This window comes from Rhinopithecus bieti, unplaced genomic scaffold, assembly GCF_001698545.2.
Source record: "Rhinopithecus bieti isolate Rb0 unplaced genomic scaffold, ASM169854v2 scaffold_62081, whole genome shotgun sequence".
In the NCBI taxonomy this organism is placed as follows: Eukaryota; Metazoa; Chordata; class Mammalia; order Primates; family Cercopithecidae; genus Rhinopithecus; species Rhinopithecus bieti.
Genome location: NW_016823463.1, coordinates 239,785 through 261,161, shown reverse-complemented (window position 1 = coordinate 261,161; position 21,377 = coordinate 239,785). Strand labels below are relative to the sequence as shown.

The window sequence follows — 21,377 nt, the reverse complement described above, 5'->3', positions numbered from 1 at the left end:
GCAAGGGCCTGACTCATCAAGTGTCACAGCTTGGGGAAGAAACGCCAGCCGTGAGCCAGATAAACAAAAATGAGGGCCTGTCCCAAAAATGCAGGATCCAAGGGCCTCCAGCTGGAGAGAAATCAGGCAACACCTCTCGGAACCCAGGCTCACAGGAAGTCAGTTTCAATTAGAATTTAAAACATCCCTCTTCATGCCACAACTCTTCAGGCCACTGACAAGGTGACAGGACCACACTTTGTACAGGATACAAACATATTCCCCACGGGTGGACAAAGTGACCCCATAGCCCGTCTACACCAAGGAGCTGCACCTGTGCCCTGAGTCGCTGCATGCAATTTTCTATTGTTGGAGAATCTACTTTAAGTTGTTCCCCAGCAAATTCTTCCAAAGTACTGTTTTCTTTCCTCAATTCCTGGCCTAGCAAGTGTAGAAAGAAAACAAAAGGAATGTAAAATGTTCTTGGTTGACTTTACACTTAATTATTTAAAAGCAAACAAAAAAAATTAAAATCAAACACATGCAAAAAATTCTTCTAGAGCCTTTCACACACAATTCCAGTAATTGAAATCTTTCATAAAGCAAAGCGAATGAAATAAACAAAGATGTGGCTGAATGGATATGCATTGTACTGTGCTTATGGTACTAAATTTTTCATGTTCTAAATATTTCAAATAACAATACAATAAGTTCCATAAGATTACAGATTAAATGGAGGGGAAAAAGTCACAATGCAAATTATGTGTGCAGTAGCACCCAATTGGCTTCTTTATATAAAATACTAGGAGGAAATTTACTAAAATCTTAGCAAGAAGCTATCTCTAGGTAGTGGGATTACAAATGATTATTATTTTTTCTATGTCACTTTACACTTTCCCATGTTTTCTATAACAGAATACATTACCTTGATAACAAGAAACCAATTATAAATTTTAAAATTAACTTACAGAATGGTGAGTTTAAACATGAGAAAGAACTGCTGTGGTGGAATCCTCAGCCCATGAGATCAAGTGCATAGGAATTGTGCCATGTGATGAATTATGTTCCTGTGGGAGCACACTCTCTGGGAAAGGGAAGCTATGAGTTATTTGCAATGTCAGACATCATTGCTGTGTTAGTCCATTCTCTGATTGCTATAAATAACTACCTGAAACTGGGTAATTTATAAAGAAAAGAGGTTTAATTGTCTCACAGTTCCACAGACTGCACAGGAAGCATGGCAGCAGGGAGGCCTCAGGAAACTTACAGTTATAGTGGAACGTGAAGGGGAAGCAGGCACAACTTACATGGCCAGAGCAGGAGGAAGAGAGAGAAAGGGGAGGGGCCACACACTTTCAATCAATTAGATCTCATGAGAACTCATTCACTATCACGAGGAGGGGGAGGGGCTACACACTTTCAAACAATTGGATCTCCTGAGAACTCACTATCACGAGAAAGGGGAGGGGACACACTTTTTCAAACAATTAGATCTCCTGAGAACTCACTCACTATCATGAGAACAGCACCAAAGGGGAAATCTGCCCCCATGATCCAATCACCTCCCACAGCCCCCTCCTCCAACATTGAGGATTACAATTCGACATGAGATTTGGGAGGGAACACAAATCCAAACCATATCATTGCTAACCCCCTGCTCACCTCTCTTCCAGGTTCTGAGTTCCTGAATGTATCCTCCGTCTGCAGGAGAAAGGGGGCTCTGGTCCTGACTTGGCTTCCTCCTTTCTTTGCTGGTGGAAGCTGGGTTTCGATGAGTAACTTCTTCTGGCACACTAAGGTCTACTCACAGCAAATGTAAAGTCCTGGAGGTCGATGGCCTTGATGACTGCCTTTCCTGACCTTGTACTGTTTCTAGAGTTTAATTTAATACAAAGCAAAACAATTTTGATGATGGCCTCTGGCTGAATGCTGGAACCCACCATGTGCAGGAATTCATGACTAAGTGACAGCAGGGGCACTTCCCTCATCACACATGATGCACAGGCCACCCAGCAAGGCACCTCATCTCCAGGTTGACAGTTCCTGGCTGACTCGGGTCTGCCACCTGGAAGAGCATCTGTAATTCTGTATTGTGGAACAGAAAACAATGTGCAGAATACATTCTTTAAAACAAGTACAATGCACGTGGAGGCACCTTTATCATATTCCACATTCTCAACTTTATTTGCTTTTTTCTTCTCTTCCATGGATCTTCCTATTTCTGCATCATGAGGACAGTGTTTTAATTTTTATAACCAAAGAGTACAATTTAGTATCTCATTTTAAATTATGGTGGTCCATACTTCTACTTCTTCTTCCAAAATACAATTACAGAAATTTCTTCAAGTTCTAAGAAAACACTGTGTCTTTCCCTTCCCCAGTATGTTCCCTATACCCATAGGAGTCCTTCAAATACTGCCTAAGTGTAGCAGGGTGAGCCACAGACAAAACTCCTCAGACACCGAGTTAAAGAAGAAAGGGGTTTATTCTTCCAGGGGCATCGGCAAGACTCCTGTCTCAAGAGCCAAGCTCCCTGAGTGGGCAATTCCTGTCCCTTTTAAGGGCTCACAACTCGAAGGGGGTGCGTGTGAGAGGGTCGTGATTGATCATAGACCAGTCAGCTTCCTGGTGTGAGTGGAGCAGGACTTGTCGTCCTGCTCAGAGTCCCTTTGCAGGGATTGTCCGGGCTCGGTTTTGCCTCCCAGGTTTCATTGGCTGCAAGTTTCACACGGCTGTGGTGGATCCAGGCTGGGATTCCTTCTACCTTTACAACCATGGGTGTGCTCAGGATGATGGTCTGAGGTCCTTTCCACCATGGCCACAAAGGGGCTATGTTCCAGTCCATGATCCACACGCCATCACCTGGAGAGAAAGGGTGAACTGGGGAGAATAAGCTAATGGGACACCTCTCATTTACCCAAGTTGAGATTGTTTGTGTAATTTTTCCTAAAGCCTGTAGCTGTCACTGTAATTCAATTTCACCTAACTCTCAGGGAGTGCCTGGAAGCTCCCGTAGTACAGGAGGAGGCCTATGATACAGTATTTCCTAAGGGGTGTATCCTGTTTTCTTAGAAGTAGTGCATCTAAATTTAAACAATACCATAGGAAGGGCTTATATCCACTTTAATCCTGTTTCCTGACATACTTTCCCTAAACTATTTTTGACAGGCCGCTCCACCTTTCCAGAACTCTGAGGTCGGTAGGCAGCACGTAGCTTCCAAGTGATTCCTAATGCCTCTGCTGTCTTCCGTACCAAGTCAGCCACAAACGCTGGCCCGTTATCTGAGTCGATTCGTAAGGGCAGTCCAACCCTAGCAATAAGATCTCGGAGAAGCACACAGGTTACCTCGTAGGCCTTTTCAGTTCGTGTTGGATAAGCCTCCACCCACCCAGAGTAAGTACACACAAGAACCAGCACATACTTGTTACCTCTACATTTCAGCATTTCTGGGAAATTCACCTGAAGATCCTCAAAAGGAGCCACTCCATACGCTTGTATGCCGGGTGGAACAGTGGGGCCTTGCCTCGCATTGTGCTGTCGGCAAGTAACCCACCGTTGTGCTACTGCTTTGGCAAGGGCTGGCAAGTGTGAGACATAGAAGTACCGGCCTAACAATTTTTCAAGTGATTCTTGACCCAGGTGAGTGGTTTCGTGCACGGTCAATATGATTGTGGCTCCCAGCAACTGCGGCACAGCTACCCTCCCATCTGGCAGTCTGATCCATCCTCCTTTTATTACTTGCCCCCTTCTGCGTGGAAGAAGCCTTTTTCTTCCTTAGAATAGGTAGGTACCAGGTCAGGTGTTTGAGGGACTAAGTGGGCTACTACCGATGCCTGGTAAGGGATAGATGCTGCTTTTCCAGCTTCTGAATCAGCTCGCGAGTTTCCTAAGGCCACTGAGGTGGAGGCTCGCTGGTGTCCCCTGCAGTGCATGACTGCCACCCTCTGAGGTTTCCACACTGCGTCTAATAATTGTAGAATTTCTTGTTGATATTTTATGTTCTTTCCCACAGAGTTTAACAGACCCTTTTCCTTATATAATGCTCCATGCACTTGGAGGGTTAGAAAGGCATATCGAGAGTCAGTGTAGATGTTTACAGTCTCTTCACTGAGTCCTAGAGCCCGAGTTAAAGCAATGAGCTCAGCCTTCTGGGCTGAAGTGCCCTGTGGCAACGGTTTGGCTTTAATGACAGCATCCAAAGTTACTGCTGCATATCCTGCACATCCTTCTCCTTGTGGGTTAATGAAGCTGCTCCCGTCCACGTATAACTCCTAGTCTACTGATGCCCATGGCTGGTCCCGAAGGTCAGGTCTGCTAGAATAGACTGAGTCCAACACCTCTACACAGTTATGCTCCACCGGGCTTTCTGATACTGGGAGCGGGGTGGCAGGATTTAGGTGTGACAGACTTCAATAGTTATGCAGGAATTTTCACATAGCAAGCTTTGGTACTTGGTTAATCTAGCATTTGTTAAACAGTGATGTCCTTTGGTAGTCATCAAAGTTACCACAGCATGGGGGGTCTTTATATTCAGGTTTTACCTAAGGGTTAGTTTATCTGCTTCTTGTGCTAACAGGGCCGTTGCTGCTAGGGCCCTTACACCTGGGGGCCAGCCTTTGGAAACCCCGTCTAGTTGTTTTGAGAGATAGGCCACTGGCCTTGGCCAGGGCCCCACAGTCTGGGTTAAAACTCCAACTGCCATTTTTTCTCTTTCTGACACATAGAGTGTAAAGGGTTGTGTCAAATCTGGTAGTCCTAGGGCTGGGGCCAACATAAGTTTTTCCTTTAACTTACAAAAGGCTTGCTGTTGTAGAGGCCCACATTCAAAAGGCTCCTGGTCACACACACACACCCCCCCTTTGTAACCCTATAGAAAGGTTTGGCTACTACTGCAAAGCTTGGAATCCATCATCTGCAAAACTCCACAGCTCCTAGGAATTCCCTTACTTGGCTTCTGGTTTTAGGTTCTGGTAGGCTGCAGATGACCTGCTTTCTTTCTGACCCCAGGTTGTGATCCCCTTTCCTAATAGTGAATCCCAGGTAGCGTACCTGCTGTCTGCAGATCTGAGATTTCTTCTTGGACACCTTATACCCACAGTCCTCCAGGTGCCAAAGCAGGGCATCTGTCCCTTTTGTGCACCCAAATGCCATGTGGTGTCCCAGCAGGTGTCCACGTACAGAAGCAAGAAGCAGCCTAGGTTTTTAGCAGGAAACTTTTGCAGGTCTTGAGCCAGGGCCTCCTGGAAAACAGTAGGGGAGTTCTTGGACCCTTGGGGAAGCCAGGTCCAAGTGTACTGAGTAGTAACACCTGACTCCGGATCTTCCCGCTGAAAGGCAAACAGCTTCTGGCTCTCAGGAGCTACTCTGATGCTAAAGAAGGCATCTTTTAAGTCCAGACAGGTAAACCAGCAGTCCTCAGCTGGCAGCAGCCCTAACAATGTGTAAGAGTTAGGAACTGTTGGGCACAGAGTCACTGTAGCTTGGTTGTCCAAGCGCAACTCCTGTACTGGTTGGTAGTCCTTGGTCCCTGGCTTAGGGACAGGCAGGAGGGGGATGTTCCATGGAGACTGGCAAGGAGCTATAATTCCATAGGCTTTCAAGTGCCTGAGATGAACCTGGATTCCTTTGAGAGCTTCTTTGGGAACCAGATACTGCTTTTGTCTAACTGGTTAGGCCCCAGGCTTAACTTCTATGAGTATGGGGGCTTGGTTGAAAGCCTGTCCTGGAGGATCATTCTCTACCCATACACAGGGCCATCGCTTAGCTAGAGGTGGTTTTATTTCTTGGCCTGACTCCATTAGAAAAGTCTTCATTCTTCTCCCTGGGGAACCGTAAGGGCGTTGATAACTCCTGTTCCCGGTAACTTTAGCTTTAAAGAGCCCTGTTTAGTAAAGGAGATGGTGGCTCTCAGCTTGCTAAGCAAGTCTCTTCCCAGCAAGGGCAAGGGACAGCCAGGCATGTACAAGAACTGGTGAACTATCTCATGTCCCCCTACCGAGCAGGTCCGTGGTAGACAGAAAGCCTGCTTGGTGGAAACTCCTGTTGCTCCAATTATACCAATGGTTTTCTTGGATAAGCGGCGACCGGGGTGGTCACTGCTGAATGTTCAGCACCAATATGGACCAAAAACTTAATGTCCTTGACCCCAGTTATAATCCTGACCATGGGCTCCTTGGAGGCACTTGAGCCTGGTCCCTTTCAGTCCAATAGCCTTTCAGCCAGATTGAACAAAGCTCCCTCATCTTTATCTGAGGTCTTTTGTTCTGAACCACCTTGGTTTTCCTTCAGTTGGGGACAATTATCTTTCCAATGTCCTATTTCCTTACAATAGATACATTGGTTACGTTGCGAGCATGGGCAATTAGACTGGGTATTCTTCCCTGAACCCCCCTTTCCCTCACCTTTTGGGGGAATTCCCTTAACTGCTGCTCCCTGTCCTCTTAACCACTGTGGGGGTCTGAAACTAGCTGTAACCAAGAATCTATATATGGGAACTGATCTGGGTACCCTGACTTACAGGTTACCTTGTGCCATACCTTTGAGACAAGGGACCTGTCCAGGCTTCCTTCTGATGGCCAACCCACCTCTAATGCCAGCCAGCCAGTCTACCTCACACAAAGTTCTAAGTTTTCCTGGTGTCATGGTGACTCCACAGTCTCCCTTAAATCTCTTTTTGAAAATTTTCAACATAGTTCCAAGTGAGGTGGGCTTACTTTGTGCCTGACCCATGTTTCCTCGAGACAAAACACCACTGTCACACCACATGCACACCACAAAACAAAGAATGGGTAAAAAGGGCACACACACTTTTATAGTTTACACCAAACCAGAATCAAAACCAAAATCAGAGTATCAAGAAATCTAAGCCAGCTCAAAACCAAAACCAAAGTATCAGGCAATCCAAGTCAAGTCAAAAACAAAAACCAAAGTGCCAGTACAGGCAGGCTGTGGGTGATCAGGCCACACTTCCACTCAAATGGAGTAGGTAAGTTCCCAAGACCAGTCCCGTCAAGCAATTCAAACCAAGTCAAAACCAGAACCAAAACCAAATCCAAAGTACCGATAAAGACACGCCGTGGGTGGTCAGGCCACGCTTCCACTCAAATGGAGTGAGCAAGTTCCCAAGACCAGTCCTGTCAAGCAATTTAAACCAAGTCAAAACCAAAACCAAATTCAAAGTGCCGATAAAGGCACACCATGGGTGATCAGGCCATGGTTCCACTCAAATGGAATGGGCAAGTTCTCAAGACTAGTCTTACCAAGTTTCAGATGTCCAGACTCCAAGTACCAGTTCCTTCCCAGTGTTCAGCCACTGCATTGATCCTCCACAGGGGCCTGCCACACACTGCTCTGGTGAGGCATCCCACTGGGGCAAATGCCTACCTAGGAGCACTCTCAGGATCCACATCGCTTGGGCTCGTCAGAGTCCCTCGCAGGGATGTTCCACAGGGCAGGCTTAAGCCACCTAAGAAACTGCCTCGACCATCCACCAATCACCTTGCTTCCCGAAATGTAGCAGGACAAGCCACAGACAAAACTCCTCAGACACCGAGTTAAAGAAGGAAGGGGTTTATTCGGCGGGGGGCATCGGCAAGACTCCTGTCCCAAGAGCCGAGCTCCCCGAGTGAGCAATTCCTGTCCCTTTTAAGGGCTCACAACTCTAAAGAGTGCATGTGAGAGGATTGTGATTGATTGAGCAAACAGGGGGTACATGACTGGGGGCTGCATGCACTGGTAATTAGATCAGAAAAAAACAGGATAGGGATTTTCACAGTGCACTTCTATACAATGTCTGTAATCTATAGATAACAGAACCGATTAGGTCAGGGGTCAATCTTTAACTACCAGGCCCAGGGTGTGGCACCGGGCTATCTGCCTGTGGATTTCATTTCTGCCTTTTAGTTTTTACTTCTTCTTTCTTTGGAGGCAGAAATTGGGCACAAGATGATACGAGGGGTGGTCTCCTGCCTTATGCCCAACTGGACATTCCCTGTCCAGAGCTTCCCCTTTCCCTCAGCCCCATAGCTGACTTCTCTTCATTCTCCTCTCTCCATGACACCTCTCTCCATAACACCCACCCCCACTGCAGGTGCACCTTCTAGCTAATTGTATCATATTATTCTCTACAAGTCTGTTCCCACATTTGTCTTTCCCACTAGAACATAAGCCCCTTAAAGTCAGAGTGTACTATTGTCAGAGGTGTTTGATCCAGAGTAACTCCATCTTGAATAGGGGCTGGGGAAAATAAGTCTGAGACCTACTGGACAGCATTCCGAGATGGTTAGGCATTCTTAGTCATAGGATGGGATAGGAGGTCAGCACAAGATACAGGCTGCAAAGACCTTGCTAATAAATGGATGTGGTAAAGAAGCTGGCCAAAACCTACCAAAACCAAGATGGTAACAAAAGTGAGCTCTGCTCATCCTCACTATTCATCATACGCTCATCATAATGCATTAGCATGCTAAAAAGACACTCCCACCAGTGCCATGACAGTTTACAAATGCCATGGCAGTATCAGGAAGTTACCCCATCTAGTCTAAAAAGGGGAGGAATAATCATGAATAATCCTCCCCTTTTTTAGCATATAATCAAGAAATAACCATAAAAATAGCCAACTAGCAGGCCTTGGGGCTCGTCTGCCTATGGAGTAGCCATTCTTTACTTTCTTAATAAACTTGCTCTCACTTTACTCTACGAATTCATCCTGAATACTTTCCTGCACTAGGTCCAAGAACCTTTTGGGGTCTGGATCTGGACCCCTTTCTGGTAACACTGTAAGCATTTGTATCTTCAGTATAAAATGAGTAACATGCAATGTGTTCTAAATTTGTTGAGTAAATAAGAAAAGAGCTTAACTTTTCCCAAAAGGCAAACTTAAAGAGGTCTGATCCTGGCCCTCAGTAGCCAGGAGGTCATCTCCCAGGCTTTAGGATGTCATGCCCAATGGAGATGTCTTTGTTTTCTTGGGGACCCTCAGCTAGACAGACAGTAATAATGTGGTTTAGGGTGGGGGCTTTGGTCTTGCAGCTTTGGCTCAGCCCCCAGAGCAGCTGGAGACTAAAGACAGCCTCACAGGTGGCCAGCTATGCCTGGGTGAGGGACTCCAGTAAAGACTCTGGATGAGGAGACCCAGGTGAGCTTCCCAGCGTGGCAGTGGTCTGGGCACTGTCATCCATCAATACCGAGAAAGTAACACTGTCCTGACTCACAGCAAAAGGACAATGGGAGCCCCATGCTTACAATTATCCTGGGCTCTGTTCCATGCACCTCTTCCCTTGGCTGATTTTAACCTGTGTCTTTTCACTGTTAAAAAAAGATATAACTAAGAATGTAACAGCTTCCTGTGAGTTCTGTGAGTTCTTCTAGAGAATTATCTAACCTGAGAGTGGTCTTGGGGATCCCCAAACTTTAAGTTATGTCAGGCAGAAGGTGGTCTTGTGGGAACTGTATTGTCTCCCTAGACCTCACAGCGGGCTAACTTCGCAATAAGTAGCAGGAGAATCTAAGTCTGAGTATTCATTCAGTCTTTATGAATAACCATCTCTCTGATTATTATAAGATATAACAGAAAATTAGAAAGGAAAATGCAGAGAATTAAATTTCTGTATCTGAGTCTGGTGGCACACACCTGTAGTCTTAACTACTCAGGAGGCTGAGGTAGGAGGATCCCTTGAGCCTAGGAGTTGGAGATTACAGTGAGCTATGATAGTGCCACTGCACTCCAGTCTGGGCAACAGAACAAGACCCTGTCTCTAAACAAACAAACAAACAAAAAACCCTTAAATGTATGTGTGGGTTTAAGCAATAATTCAGTTTTCATTTAAAGTTAGGCACACGTGTAAATAAAATATACACCATAAAAATTGAAATGAGCACAAAGAAGTTTCCTAAACAAGTAGAGTATTGAAGAAATAGTAGTAATGACTGAAAATAGTCTCTAGGGGTGATAAGGTTTAATAAATCAAAATCCCTAAGGGAGAAGTCCAAATATTATAACTTTAAAAGAGACGGTCTGAAAAACAGTTCAGTGTCTTTCAGAAGTGAAGAAGATGAATCAAAATACTTTAAAAGGTGCAGAAGTTTTAAAAGGAAAATATGTAATTATTAATGTTCACATGCCAGTTGAGCCAAAATATTTATAATTTAGGAAGTTATTGGTATAAACTGAAATCTGAAATTAAGGAGTAGTTTTAATGTCTGTTAAAGTTTTAATGTGTTGCAAGAGATATATTTCAATCCATTTCTTTCCTGCATTTATGAAACTTTAAGCACTAAAGATTTGAATTTGCTGCCAGCTTTTCTGAGGGTAATTTTGTGCCTGACAACATTCGTCCAAATGAGACTAACCACACCACCCGCAGGTCAGTGCTGTGCTCCATCCTCTTGCTCCCCAAGAACCAAGTCATAATGAGCATGCAGCCAGAGATCCTCGTTCATAGAAGGTGTCACTGTGCAGAGACTAGTTGAGATATTTCCACAATTCCAGATGCTTGGAGGACTCTCCAAATTCACCTCCATAGAAAATGAAAAGGCATGAGGACTTGTATGACACAGAAATGGGATGATATGTGGGCTGGTAGTCTCATTTTTTAAAATACCAGAATAATGAAAGCAAGAAGAATGCAAGTCAAATTACCTCGATATCATACAAATTCACAGCCCTGTGTGACTTCAAAAGGAGTGAAGCATGACACGTTAGCCATAGGACTATAGGGAAGCTATGAACCCAGTTCTGGTTGAAATTTGGGCTGGGAGGGTCCTGGTCCCACCACTTACCTGCCTGTGACCTTGAGCAAATTACCTAATCTTACCATGCCTCCATTTCTTTATTCATAAAATAGAGCTTCACATTGTATCTACTTCATCTCACTATTGTTTGATTCATTGAAATAACTTAGGCCAGCACTAACAATGATTGACATGCAATAAACATGCAGTATACTTTAGTAATAATAATTATTAAAGTCTTAAACTTGGATCTTATAACTGAAGGCATCAAAACACCATAGAACTGATATTTCATACAAAAGTGTTTTATCATGTTAGGAGATAATAAGAATAGTTTTTTTAAGCCTATGTCTCAGAGAGGCATTAATAAATATTCTAGTAAAAGCATCAAGCTCTCACAATGCCCAGACATGGCTCTAAGTGCTTTACCTGTAACAGTACCTTGACTACTCAAAAGAACTCTGCAAGAAGGTGTTACCATCTTTACCTCTCAGGTGAAGAGCTTGGAGTACAGAGAAGTTAACTTGCTTTCCCAAAACCACACCACTAATAAGTGGAGAAACAAAAATTATAACTAAAGTGTACTTAACTCCAAAATTCAAATCAGGCTGAACAGAACCAAGATAAATTAGAGTCAACAGTGGGAGATGACCAACATAAATTAGGGTCAATGTGGGTAAGACTCACGATGAAGTAGGGTCACCAGTTGGTAAGGATCAAGATGAAGTAGGATCAAGAATGGTTAGGACAGAGATAAATTAGGATCATCAGTGGGTAAGGACCAAGATGCAGTAAGGTCAAAAGTGGGAAAAGATCAAGATGAAGTAGGGTCAACATTGAGTGAAGACCAAGATGAATTAGGGTCAATAGTGGGTAAGGACCAAGGTAAATTAGGTTCGACATTGGGTGAGAACCAAGCATAATAGGGTTATCGACGGATAAGGACTGAGATGTATTAGGGTCACCAGAGGGTAATGATGACTGCACACATTTATTCATCCAAGAAATACCTGTTGATAATGCTGTGTGCCAGGCATCGTCTGTCACTAGCGACACATGGAGATGTGGAGTATGTCCCTGGCTGACGAACCTAACTTTCTAGTGAACTCTATGCATCTTTACAAGCCATTGATTTCTCCATGCTTCCAGAGCCCACCCCAGGCCCCGCTGGTCCAGATCCCAATCCAAGTGGTATATTAGGTAGGAAAGACTCCAGCAGAGAAAATAAGATAAATTTGTATTTAACAAAATACAAGTACAAATGAAACCATCGACTATGGAATGAGCAGGTTGTCTCAATTCCCCTTTCAAGTAAATGGGGGGGACCACATCTGACCAGTGTGTAAAATCAAGTCCCATGCAGAAGGATTCCAGCAAGCGTCCTTTACGTATGAAAAGGAAGAAGAAAATTTCCCCATGAAACATACTCAAAGTAGAGAACAATCTTTTTGATTCCATTGTTATTTTAATTGTATACAGACGTAGGGGTCTTTGCATAGTTAAACCTTTCCTTCTTTCATAACTGGATGCAAAGCCCTGGTCCCCCAGACGTCGCAGGACATTACTCCTCAGCTTTGCAGCCCGGTGATGTGAAGCGAAACACCATTTCCCCTTTTTTATGGCGGAAGAAAACAGAACACAACTGCAAGGGGCTTTTCTCTCCCCTGCTCATCCTCTTTCCCCAAATGAATTTTGGTTTGCTGTGGACCCTATTTGGCTAAGGAACTGTTCTTGATGGGGAAATGTAGATCTTATCTACTCTGTGGCAGGAAAAGGTCTTTTCTTTCATTTTGTAAGAAACAGCACAGAGTTCCTCCTGCATCTGCTCCAGCTGTGCCTGCAGCCCAGCACGGCCGGGTGATGCCATTCCCAAACTGCTCAGCCCCCAACACTGTGGTGGCCACAGCTGTGGGTGTCCTGCTGGGGCTGGAGTGCTGGCTGGGTCTGCTGGGCAATGCGGTGGCGCTGTGGACCTTCCTGTTCCGGGTCAGGGTGTGGAAGCCCTACGCTGTCTACCTGCTCAACCTGGCCCTGGCTGACCTGCTGTTGGCCGCGTGTCTGCCGTTCCTGGCCGTCTTCTACCTGAGCCTCCAGGCTTGGCATCTGGGCCACGTGGGCTGCTGGGCCCTGCGCTTCCTGCTGGACCTCAGCCGCGGCGTGGGGGTGGCCTTCCTGGCCGCTGTGGCCTTGGACCGGTACCTCCGTGTGGTCCACTGTCGGCTTAAGGTCAACCTGCTGTCTCCTCGGGGGGCCCTGGGGGTCTCGGGTCTCATCTGGCTCCTGATGGTCGCCCTCACCTGCCCAGGCTTGCTCATCTCTGAGGCCGCCCAGAACTCCACCAGGTGCCACAGTTTCTACCCCAGGGCAGACGGCTCCTTCAGCGTCATCTGGCAGGAAGCACTCTCCTGCCTTCAGTTTGTCCTCCCCTTTGGCCTCATCGTGTTCTGCAATGCAGGCATCATCAGAGCTCTCCAGAAAAGACTCCGGGAGCCTGAGAAACAGCCCAAGCTTCGGCAGGCCCAGGCACTGCTCACCGTAGTGGTGGTGCTGTTTACTCTATGCTTTCTGCCCTGCTTCCTGACCAGAGTCCTGATGCACATCTTCCAAAATCTGGGGAGCTGCGGGGCCCTGTGTGCAGTGGCTCATACCTCGGAAGTCATGGGCAGCCTCACCTACCTGCACAGTGTGCTCAACCCCGTGGTGTACTGCTTCTCCAGCCCCACCTTCAGGAGCTCCTATCGGAGGGTCTTCCACACCCTCCGAGGCAAAGGGCAGGCAGCAGAGCCCCCAGGTTTCCACCCCAGAGACTCCTATTCCTGAAAACAGCCAGCGTCCTCAACGCCCGTGTTTATGGAACTACCTGCGACCTAAATAATAATCACTTGTACTTCAGGATTCTGGAAGAAGAGGAAATCTTGAGACTGCAATACAAGGATCAGAGCACAAACATGGGCACAGTTGCTGCAGGTGTGGTCTCATACTTTGTGGACCGGAATGGTCCTCTGTGATTTTACCTTGTAGAGTGGCAAATCAAAATGAACAAGCCAGAACCTCCTCCTACCCAACTATGATGCAGATTCAGTTGCTGAACTGAAAAGTCGGGCAGCTACTGCATCTCTACACTTGAAGAAATGTAATTTGCTAAATCAGCGAAGGAAGAGAAGAAAGCCGGGTGCTGGCATCTTTCCAACTCTACTTGGTCTCAGCAAGTCGCTTTCATTTACCGTGCTTCAGTTTTAAATGCAAAAAAAACTATGTTTTCTTCTCACCTGCTGTGCAGACTGGGGATGACCGACATCAGAAAGTGCCCTGGTTCTAAAAAGAGGCTCTGCTGTCTATAAGGTACTGTCGTCCATGCTAGGCTTTATTTGGAGCATAACATTTTTGTTTTCACAAAATTTTGCTTCATTTTCTAGATGATACATGATGTTAAGGAAAATGTAGTGAGTTCCCTAGTCTACTGTCAGAAACTTTTCCTGATACGTTTCTGGAATTTGCCTCTAGAGCTGCTTTTTAAGTTTGAATGCCTAAAAGGCTTTTGAAATGTACTTTGCTTCCCCTGACGTGAAAAAGGAGTCACAGAACTTTATACCTCCTGGGAGAAGTGCACAATGTAAGGTACCTCGCGGCGTTGGGAATGGCCATTTCCAACCCCACTGGCACAGCTGGTGGACAACGGTACACGGGACCTGCCAGGGCTCCATGGGCCACAGTGTGAAGGTGGGCAGGTGTCCAGCCCCAGCCCCTGGATGCCATTACAATGGCTGCATCTTTTCATCTCATTCCTTGTGAATTGTATTCCAAAACTGAGTCTCATGATGATGATAAAAGATTTCCAAAGTCACTTTCCTTGTTGCCTTATCTCTCATTCTCTGTTCAAACCTAGAAGCTTGCTTAGGACCAAAAAGCCGTCACCACCATGCCCAGAGGAGGTGGAAGGCCTGCCTTGTCACCGACATGGGCCTCATGAGCCTCCCTTCAGCCTCCCTGGAGCTGCACTCCTGTTATTCGTGTGCAGAAACTCTTCTTTATCTCCTAACACGATACAACACTTTTCTACTAAATATCAGTTCTATGGTGTTTTGATGCCTTCGATTATCCCACAGGGGTGAGTCCCAAGCTTTCTGTCAAATGCGAGGTTAAAAATGATGGCTTTAGGCAACAGAAAATGGCAAATCTCCCATCTGCAGAGCTGACAGCTTGCCAGGGAGGCTTCTTATCAGAACCAAATTTGAAATGTGGGAGTGGGTTCCTCCTATTCTAAGAAAAGATGTAAAAATCTGCCTAACAAAAGGAGTATAATTTGGAATTCTACCAGCATTGCTTTGCTACTGTCTGAAGTTTTATTTCCTCCTAAGTCAATAGAATTTCAAAGGGCTAAGAAAGGAACAGTGACCAGATAGTTGTGAGATGACTGAATAAAATTCTTTAAGGTGGACATGTTCTACCCTGTGCCTGTTTTCTTCCCTTGAAACAGAAAAGAAATATCTTCATTTTTCTTCCCCTGATCTTAACGCATATATAATTTCAAATGCTGCTTTGTAAAACCTAACATTTAACAGAATCATTTTTTATATCATAACAAATCCCCCATAAGCATTCTTTGAACGGTTACACAATAGTCTACACCATGGGTGTTTCTTAACTGTTTTTCTGCTGCTGGATGTTGAGATCCGTAACTCTCTGCGCAGGTGGAATCCACGCAGTGAAGTGGCATGGTCCCCTGGCAGACGCCCTGTAGGAAAAGAGCCCCTGGCAGATGCCCTGTAGGAATAGACCCCCTGACAGACACCCTGTAGGAATAGACCCCCACAGGAGGGATACAGCCCACCCCTCCACTCACAGGAAAGGCTCTGCAGGCCAGCACTGTGTGCAGGGACTTCATGGGGCTACCAACTCTCCCAAACGTCGTGATCTATGCCTTTTTCCCTAGGGGTGCACTGTCTTTTCTCCAGCATGCCGCGACTTTCTGTACGTTCTGCCCTCACTGTGTGCATTTTTAGCCTGGGCAAAATCCCCCTGTCTCTGGGGAGGCCTCAGCTCCACACTGCTGTCTCTCGAATTCTTTCTGACATCGCCTGGGTGGAGCTGGCCGCCCTCCACTCTGCTCACAGGTGTGCCTGATGCAGTGCTGCAGGCCTGGGGGGTCCAGAGCTTTTAGGAGGCCCTGATACCTCGGCCAGCCCCAGGCATTCTGGTTCACTTGGCCTGGGGAGGAGCCTGGGCACTGGTAGGTCTGAAGTCCCCTCATTAATTCTATCCATGGGCAGCCAAGTCTGAGAGACTCGCCGGGTGAGTGGCTCAGGGCCTGGGCAACAACATCCTGCCCCATCACTTCTTAGCTCTGTGACCTGGGACAAATCACTTCACTAGTCTCAACTTTCCCCTTCTGTGAAATGGGGATAAAAATGTACCTTGTGGGATTATGGTGGGGATGAAGAAAAATAACACAAAACATTTAGCACAGAGCCTGGTATGTCATAAGCGTTCAGTAAATACTAATTTGCTGTTTTTCAGTGATCACACAATTCTATCTTCATTGCTTACTTCCCCAACCAGACTGTGGGGCCTTTGGGGACACAGTTTTCCCCTCTGTATTCTCAACACAGAACCTGGCATGGGAAGGGTGTTTTATGAACTGGAAGTTGACAAGTTCTGTGAAATCAAAGGTGGATTATCATTCTTCTTGTGTAGGAGATCCTTTTGGGATCTTCTGTGGTCATCCCGTGTGCCTCATTTTGCTTCTCACATCTATGAAATGGGACTTTTCTTGTCCCTCGGGAGGCTGAGGATCACGCGAGTGGTCACCACCTCTGGGGATATTTCTCATGTGTCCAGCCCCATAGTATCAAAGGAGCATCCACAGCACTGCACACACATGGTGTTTCTTCTTCAAGGAGGTGAGATAGCAAGGGTCTTCTTCTTCTCCGGGTTATTGTCTCTGAATAAGGAAATGACTCAAAAGGGAAGTGTGGACAGACGGTGAGTGGCGAGTCTCAGGACCACGACTGTTTTGCCGCCAGTAGCAAGTTCCAGTTTCTTTTCTGCCGTGACTCACTTGTTGTGATGAGGCAGGGGCACCGTCATGTCTGAGAGCCATGCAAATCAGCACGGTCAGAATTCTGGCAGATCCAGGAAGGACCACTGGGAGCTTCAGTCTCCACCGGAGGGATGAATTTCTTCTCTGTACAGAGCCAGTGCTGTCAGCTGGGAAACTCCGCTGGTTGTTTCTCTTTCTAAAATCTACTGGGCAACAGCTAGAGAAAGCTCGTCCTCTGTCTTCTCATAATCATTTCTGCCAGTAATAAAATAAACGCTTTCGATTTACTTAAAGGTCAAGACAATAAAAGGACTCTACATTTGCCTGTGGGCATGGCTGGGGACTGTGAAATGCGTTTCGAGACTCTCAGGGGCTTCCAGAACATTCCACTAAGTGCTTGTGAGGTCCTCAAATAATAGCCATCCTCACAATGCCTCTTTAGCATGTGTGGTAAAAGACACATAAAACGTACCATTCTCATCATTTTTAAGCACAATTCTTTGGCATTAAGTACATTCACATTGCTGTGCAACCACCACCACCAGCCACCTCCAGAACTCTCCTCAGCTGGTAAAACCAAAACTCTGCCCCATTATACAGCAACCCCAGACTTCCCTTTCCCTGGCCCCCGTCAACAACCACTCTACTTTTTCTCGCTGTGGATTTGACCACTCTATGTTCCTTCTATGACTGGAAACCTGTAGGATTTTCCTTTTATGGCTATATTATTCTACTTAGCATAATATCCTCAAGGCTCACCCATGTGACAGCATATGCCAGAATTTCCTTTTTTTTTTTTTTTTTGAGGGATGAATAATATTCCACTGCTTGCATACACCACATTCTGCTTATCCACTCATCCATGGGTTACATCCACCTATTGGTTGTTGTAAATAGTGCTGTCGTGAACACAGGTGTACAAACATCTCTTGGAGAACTACTTGAGTTCTTTTGCATATACACCCAGGAGTGGAATTTCTGAGTCATATGACAATTCAATGTTTGATGTTTTGAGGAACTGCCATATTGTTTTCCACAGCAGCTGCACTTTTTGCGTTCCCACCAACAGCACACAAGGGTTCCAGTTTCTTCACATCCTCACCAACACTTGTTCTTCTCCAGCTTGTTTGTCTATTTGTTTGTTTTTATAGTAGCTATCCTAATGGATGTGAAGTGGAGAAATGCTTCTTTGAAAATCAGGAAATGCATAGTATCTTCAGAAACGAAGAAGAAATCTCTGTAGCTGGACTCTGGACACTACAACCAGGCCAATAATAAGGGTATAATGTGGCCACACCACACTCTAATCCATGAGATCACAGGCCATTTCCATTTTTAAGTCTCCTTTGTCACTGAAATCGCAAGTTAGAGGACAAGTGTATCCAGGAATTCTGTCAGCATGACCGTGATCAGCAGCAGAGGGTCCTCGTGGCAGCTCCATGTGCCATTGGATCGTCTCTTCTCATGCCCCCGAGCTCTGCAATTAGAATAGGAGCCTGAACCTCCCGTTCCATCACACAGCCAAAAAGCAGCAGCGATAAGACTCAAACTAAGGGCCTACAGGCCTTGAGTCCAGGAAACTGCAGCATCTCCGCTCATCTCATACTCCACATTTTGGTTTGCGAGTTCCCTGGACTGGAAGTTTGTAGGCCCTTAGTTTGGGTCTTGTCTCTGCTGCTCTGTAGCTGTGTGTTCTTGGGCACATCATCACGTGGTGTCTACTTTTTTTATCTGAAAAAATGAAGATAGTGACACCTTCTTCAAGGGACTGTGAAGACGGCTGAACAAACACATGAAAGTACCACTCAAAACCAACCATGAGGATTCAGCTGCCTGTAGGCCAGGCCCTGCCCAACATGCAGAGAAGAGATCAACGTTTCCCTCAGTGTAACTTAGAAGGCCACATTTTCCTCTCCACAAATGGCACAAGATTTTTCAATAAAAAGGGGACCCTTAAAAAATATTGTGTGGGTTGTTGTGAGAAAACAAAGGGACAGTGAAAACAGAAGAGCGAAAGATCTTCTCTTTTGTCTTCTTTGGGTAGGACCCTTTCACCTTCCTTCCCCCCAGCATTGCAGCAATGCTGCTGTTACACAGAGAGCCCAGCCCTCTTGTTTTCTTCTTTCTCTTCAGGTAATGCTCCCTTACTCCTTCACTCTCTGACATTTCAAAAGCCAGTTCATTTAATGACCTTCCTTTACGAGAATGTGACAGGCACTCCTATATGGCCCTGGCTGTTTTATCTTTGATTCCTCATAATCAGCCTGCTGTGATTTGAATGTCCCCTCCAAAACTCAAGGTGAAACTTAATTGTCATTCTAACAGTGCGGGAGGTGAGGCTTTAAGAAGTGATTAGGTCATGGGGCCCCACCCACATGAATGAATGGGTTCGTTATAGCAAGAATGAGCCCTTTGGGCTTTCTCTTTCACACACGCTTGCCCTTCTACTCTTCCATTGTGAGATAACATAGTAAGAAGGCCCTTGTGAGATGCAGCTGCTGATCCTGGACTTCCCAGCCTCCAGAACCATGAGTTAAATCAACCTCTATTCTTTGTAAATTACCCTGTCTGTAGTATTCAGTTACAGCAAGAGAAAACGGACTCATACACTGACACACCTTTCCATAAATCAGACACATGGTTTGAAAGTGTAGACAATCTATGTATGTCTGCTTCCATAAGCCAGCACAGCCAAAATGCAAAAGGCCCCAATGTTGTTGTATAATAAGTAGTTCTTGTTGACAAAACCTATGAGATAAGCAAGGAAGGTATCAATATCCTCATTTGTAGATCAGAAAACTGATATTCCAAGAGGCTCAGGAGCTTGGCCAAGCCTGCAAGGCCACTAAATGACAAAACCAAGATGCAGTCCTAGATCTCCTGGAACTGCTCCAGCACTCTTATGTTGTGGTCTCCTCTTGTCTTAGTCCCTTTGGGCTACTCTAACACAACACTGTAGACTGGGTAATTTATAAATAGCAGAAATGCATTGATTACAACTCTGGAGCCTGGGAAGTCCAAGATAAGGTGCCAGCAAATTCAGTGTCTGGTGAGGGCTGTTCTCAGCTTCAAGGATGGCACCATGTTGCTGTGCCCTCACACAGCTGGGATTACAGGTGCACACCATCATGTCTGGCTAATTTTTGTGTTTTTAGTTGAGGCAGAGTTTCGCTATGCTGCCCAGGTTGATCTCAAACTCCTGGTCTCAAGTGATCCACCCACCTTGGCCTCCTGAAGTGCTGGGATTAGTTAGAGGCATGAGTCACCATGCCCAACCCTACCACCACAGGTTTTAACATGAATTTTGTGGGGAACACTAACCTTCAGACTATAGCCCCCATTTTTCTCCTCTTTGTCACCTTTGTCTTTGGGCTTATTTTTGCTCACTTATATTTTGATTTTCTTTATATCCAGAGCTGTTCTGGCAAACTGACTCTCTGTAGAAAAAGGAAAGCAGTAGAAAAGTAGCATTTTCTAGTTTCCATTGTATATATACTCCCAGCATGGCTGATGTCAAGCTACCAGCAGTTTTAACAACTGGCTGTCCAAATTCCTAAATATTTCACAGCCGACTCTCCAGAACGTCACTGCCTATGACCCCTTCTCTGCTGTGCCATCAGTCCCCAAGAGCTGTGTGTCTGCCACTCTTGACCTGCTGTCGCCCATGCAGAATAGAAGACTAAGAAAGAAATGAAATATATTAAAGGCATCCAAAGAAGAATTTCCTGCAGACCCCAATAGAAAAACGTCTACAAGGGTTGGCAAGGAGAACAGATGCTGAGCTTGGACTCAGGAAGGTGCTGGAAGCCGGTGGTCCTAGCCAGCATTTGACCCTGGCAACACGCTTGCTTGCTGTCAACTCAAATGCATCACCTGCACCTGGTGGAAACTTTCGGAAACCTCTTGCCATGAAATCTCTTCTTAAAGGCCACCACACAGTCACCAAATCCAGGCACCCAGAAGAAACTCAGTGAAATGCTTCACAGCTTTATCATTTAGTAACTGAAAGATGACAAAGGCAAGGCCTTTGATTTCCAAAGAACTAAAACAAAGCAAGAGGCTGAGACAGATGATGCATGAAGCCAGACATCCTTGGATTAAAATTCCGGGTTCTCCATGTGTCAGTTGTAACTTACATTCTCCAGTAAGTCACATAACTACCTTGTTTCCATGTCTATAAAAGGGAGGTCATGCTAATCTGTACCCAGTAAGGTTCTTGGAAACATTGAATTGCTAAAGCAGCCTCCTTCAACATGAGCTCATGCCAAAGCTTGTTCTTGGAGATGCCCCACAGGAGAGTTCCATGATGAAGTATGTTTGGGAAACACTGAGTTCTGCACCCTTAATGGATCAGACTCTGCCTTTTTGTAATGAGTGAATAAAACAGCAATGCATCTACTGATATGGGAAATTGAGATTATTTTGGGGGAATATTTTAAATGAAAAGAAAACTTAGACATGTAAGAGCAACCAAAAAGTGCTACAGAATTTCTTTTATAGATTTTATTCCAAAAGTATACAATAACATGGAACAGTTGTTTTGTTGTATTTAACGTTCCAATAAAGGATAGCAGCATTAATATTGGGCCCAAACTACTTCTTGTTTCCTAAGTTAATATTTATTAA

At 45.5% G+C, this 21,377-nt stretch overlaps 1 protein-coding gene across 1 annotated transcript; it reads left to right on the top strand.

Moving 5' to 3' along the window:
* The first annotated feature begins 12,571 nt into the window (after positions 1 to 12,571).
* GPR31 (G protein-coupled receptor 31) lies at positions 12,572 to 13,531 on the top strand. Its single transcript, XM_017861634.1, has one exon. The coding sequence runs from the start codon at positions 12,572 to 12,574 to the stop codon at positions 13,529 to 13,531; it is 960 nt and encodes a 319-aa protein (XP_017717123.1).
* The last annotated feature ends 7,846 nt before the right edge of the window (positions 13,532 to 21,377 follow it).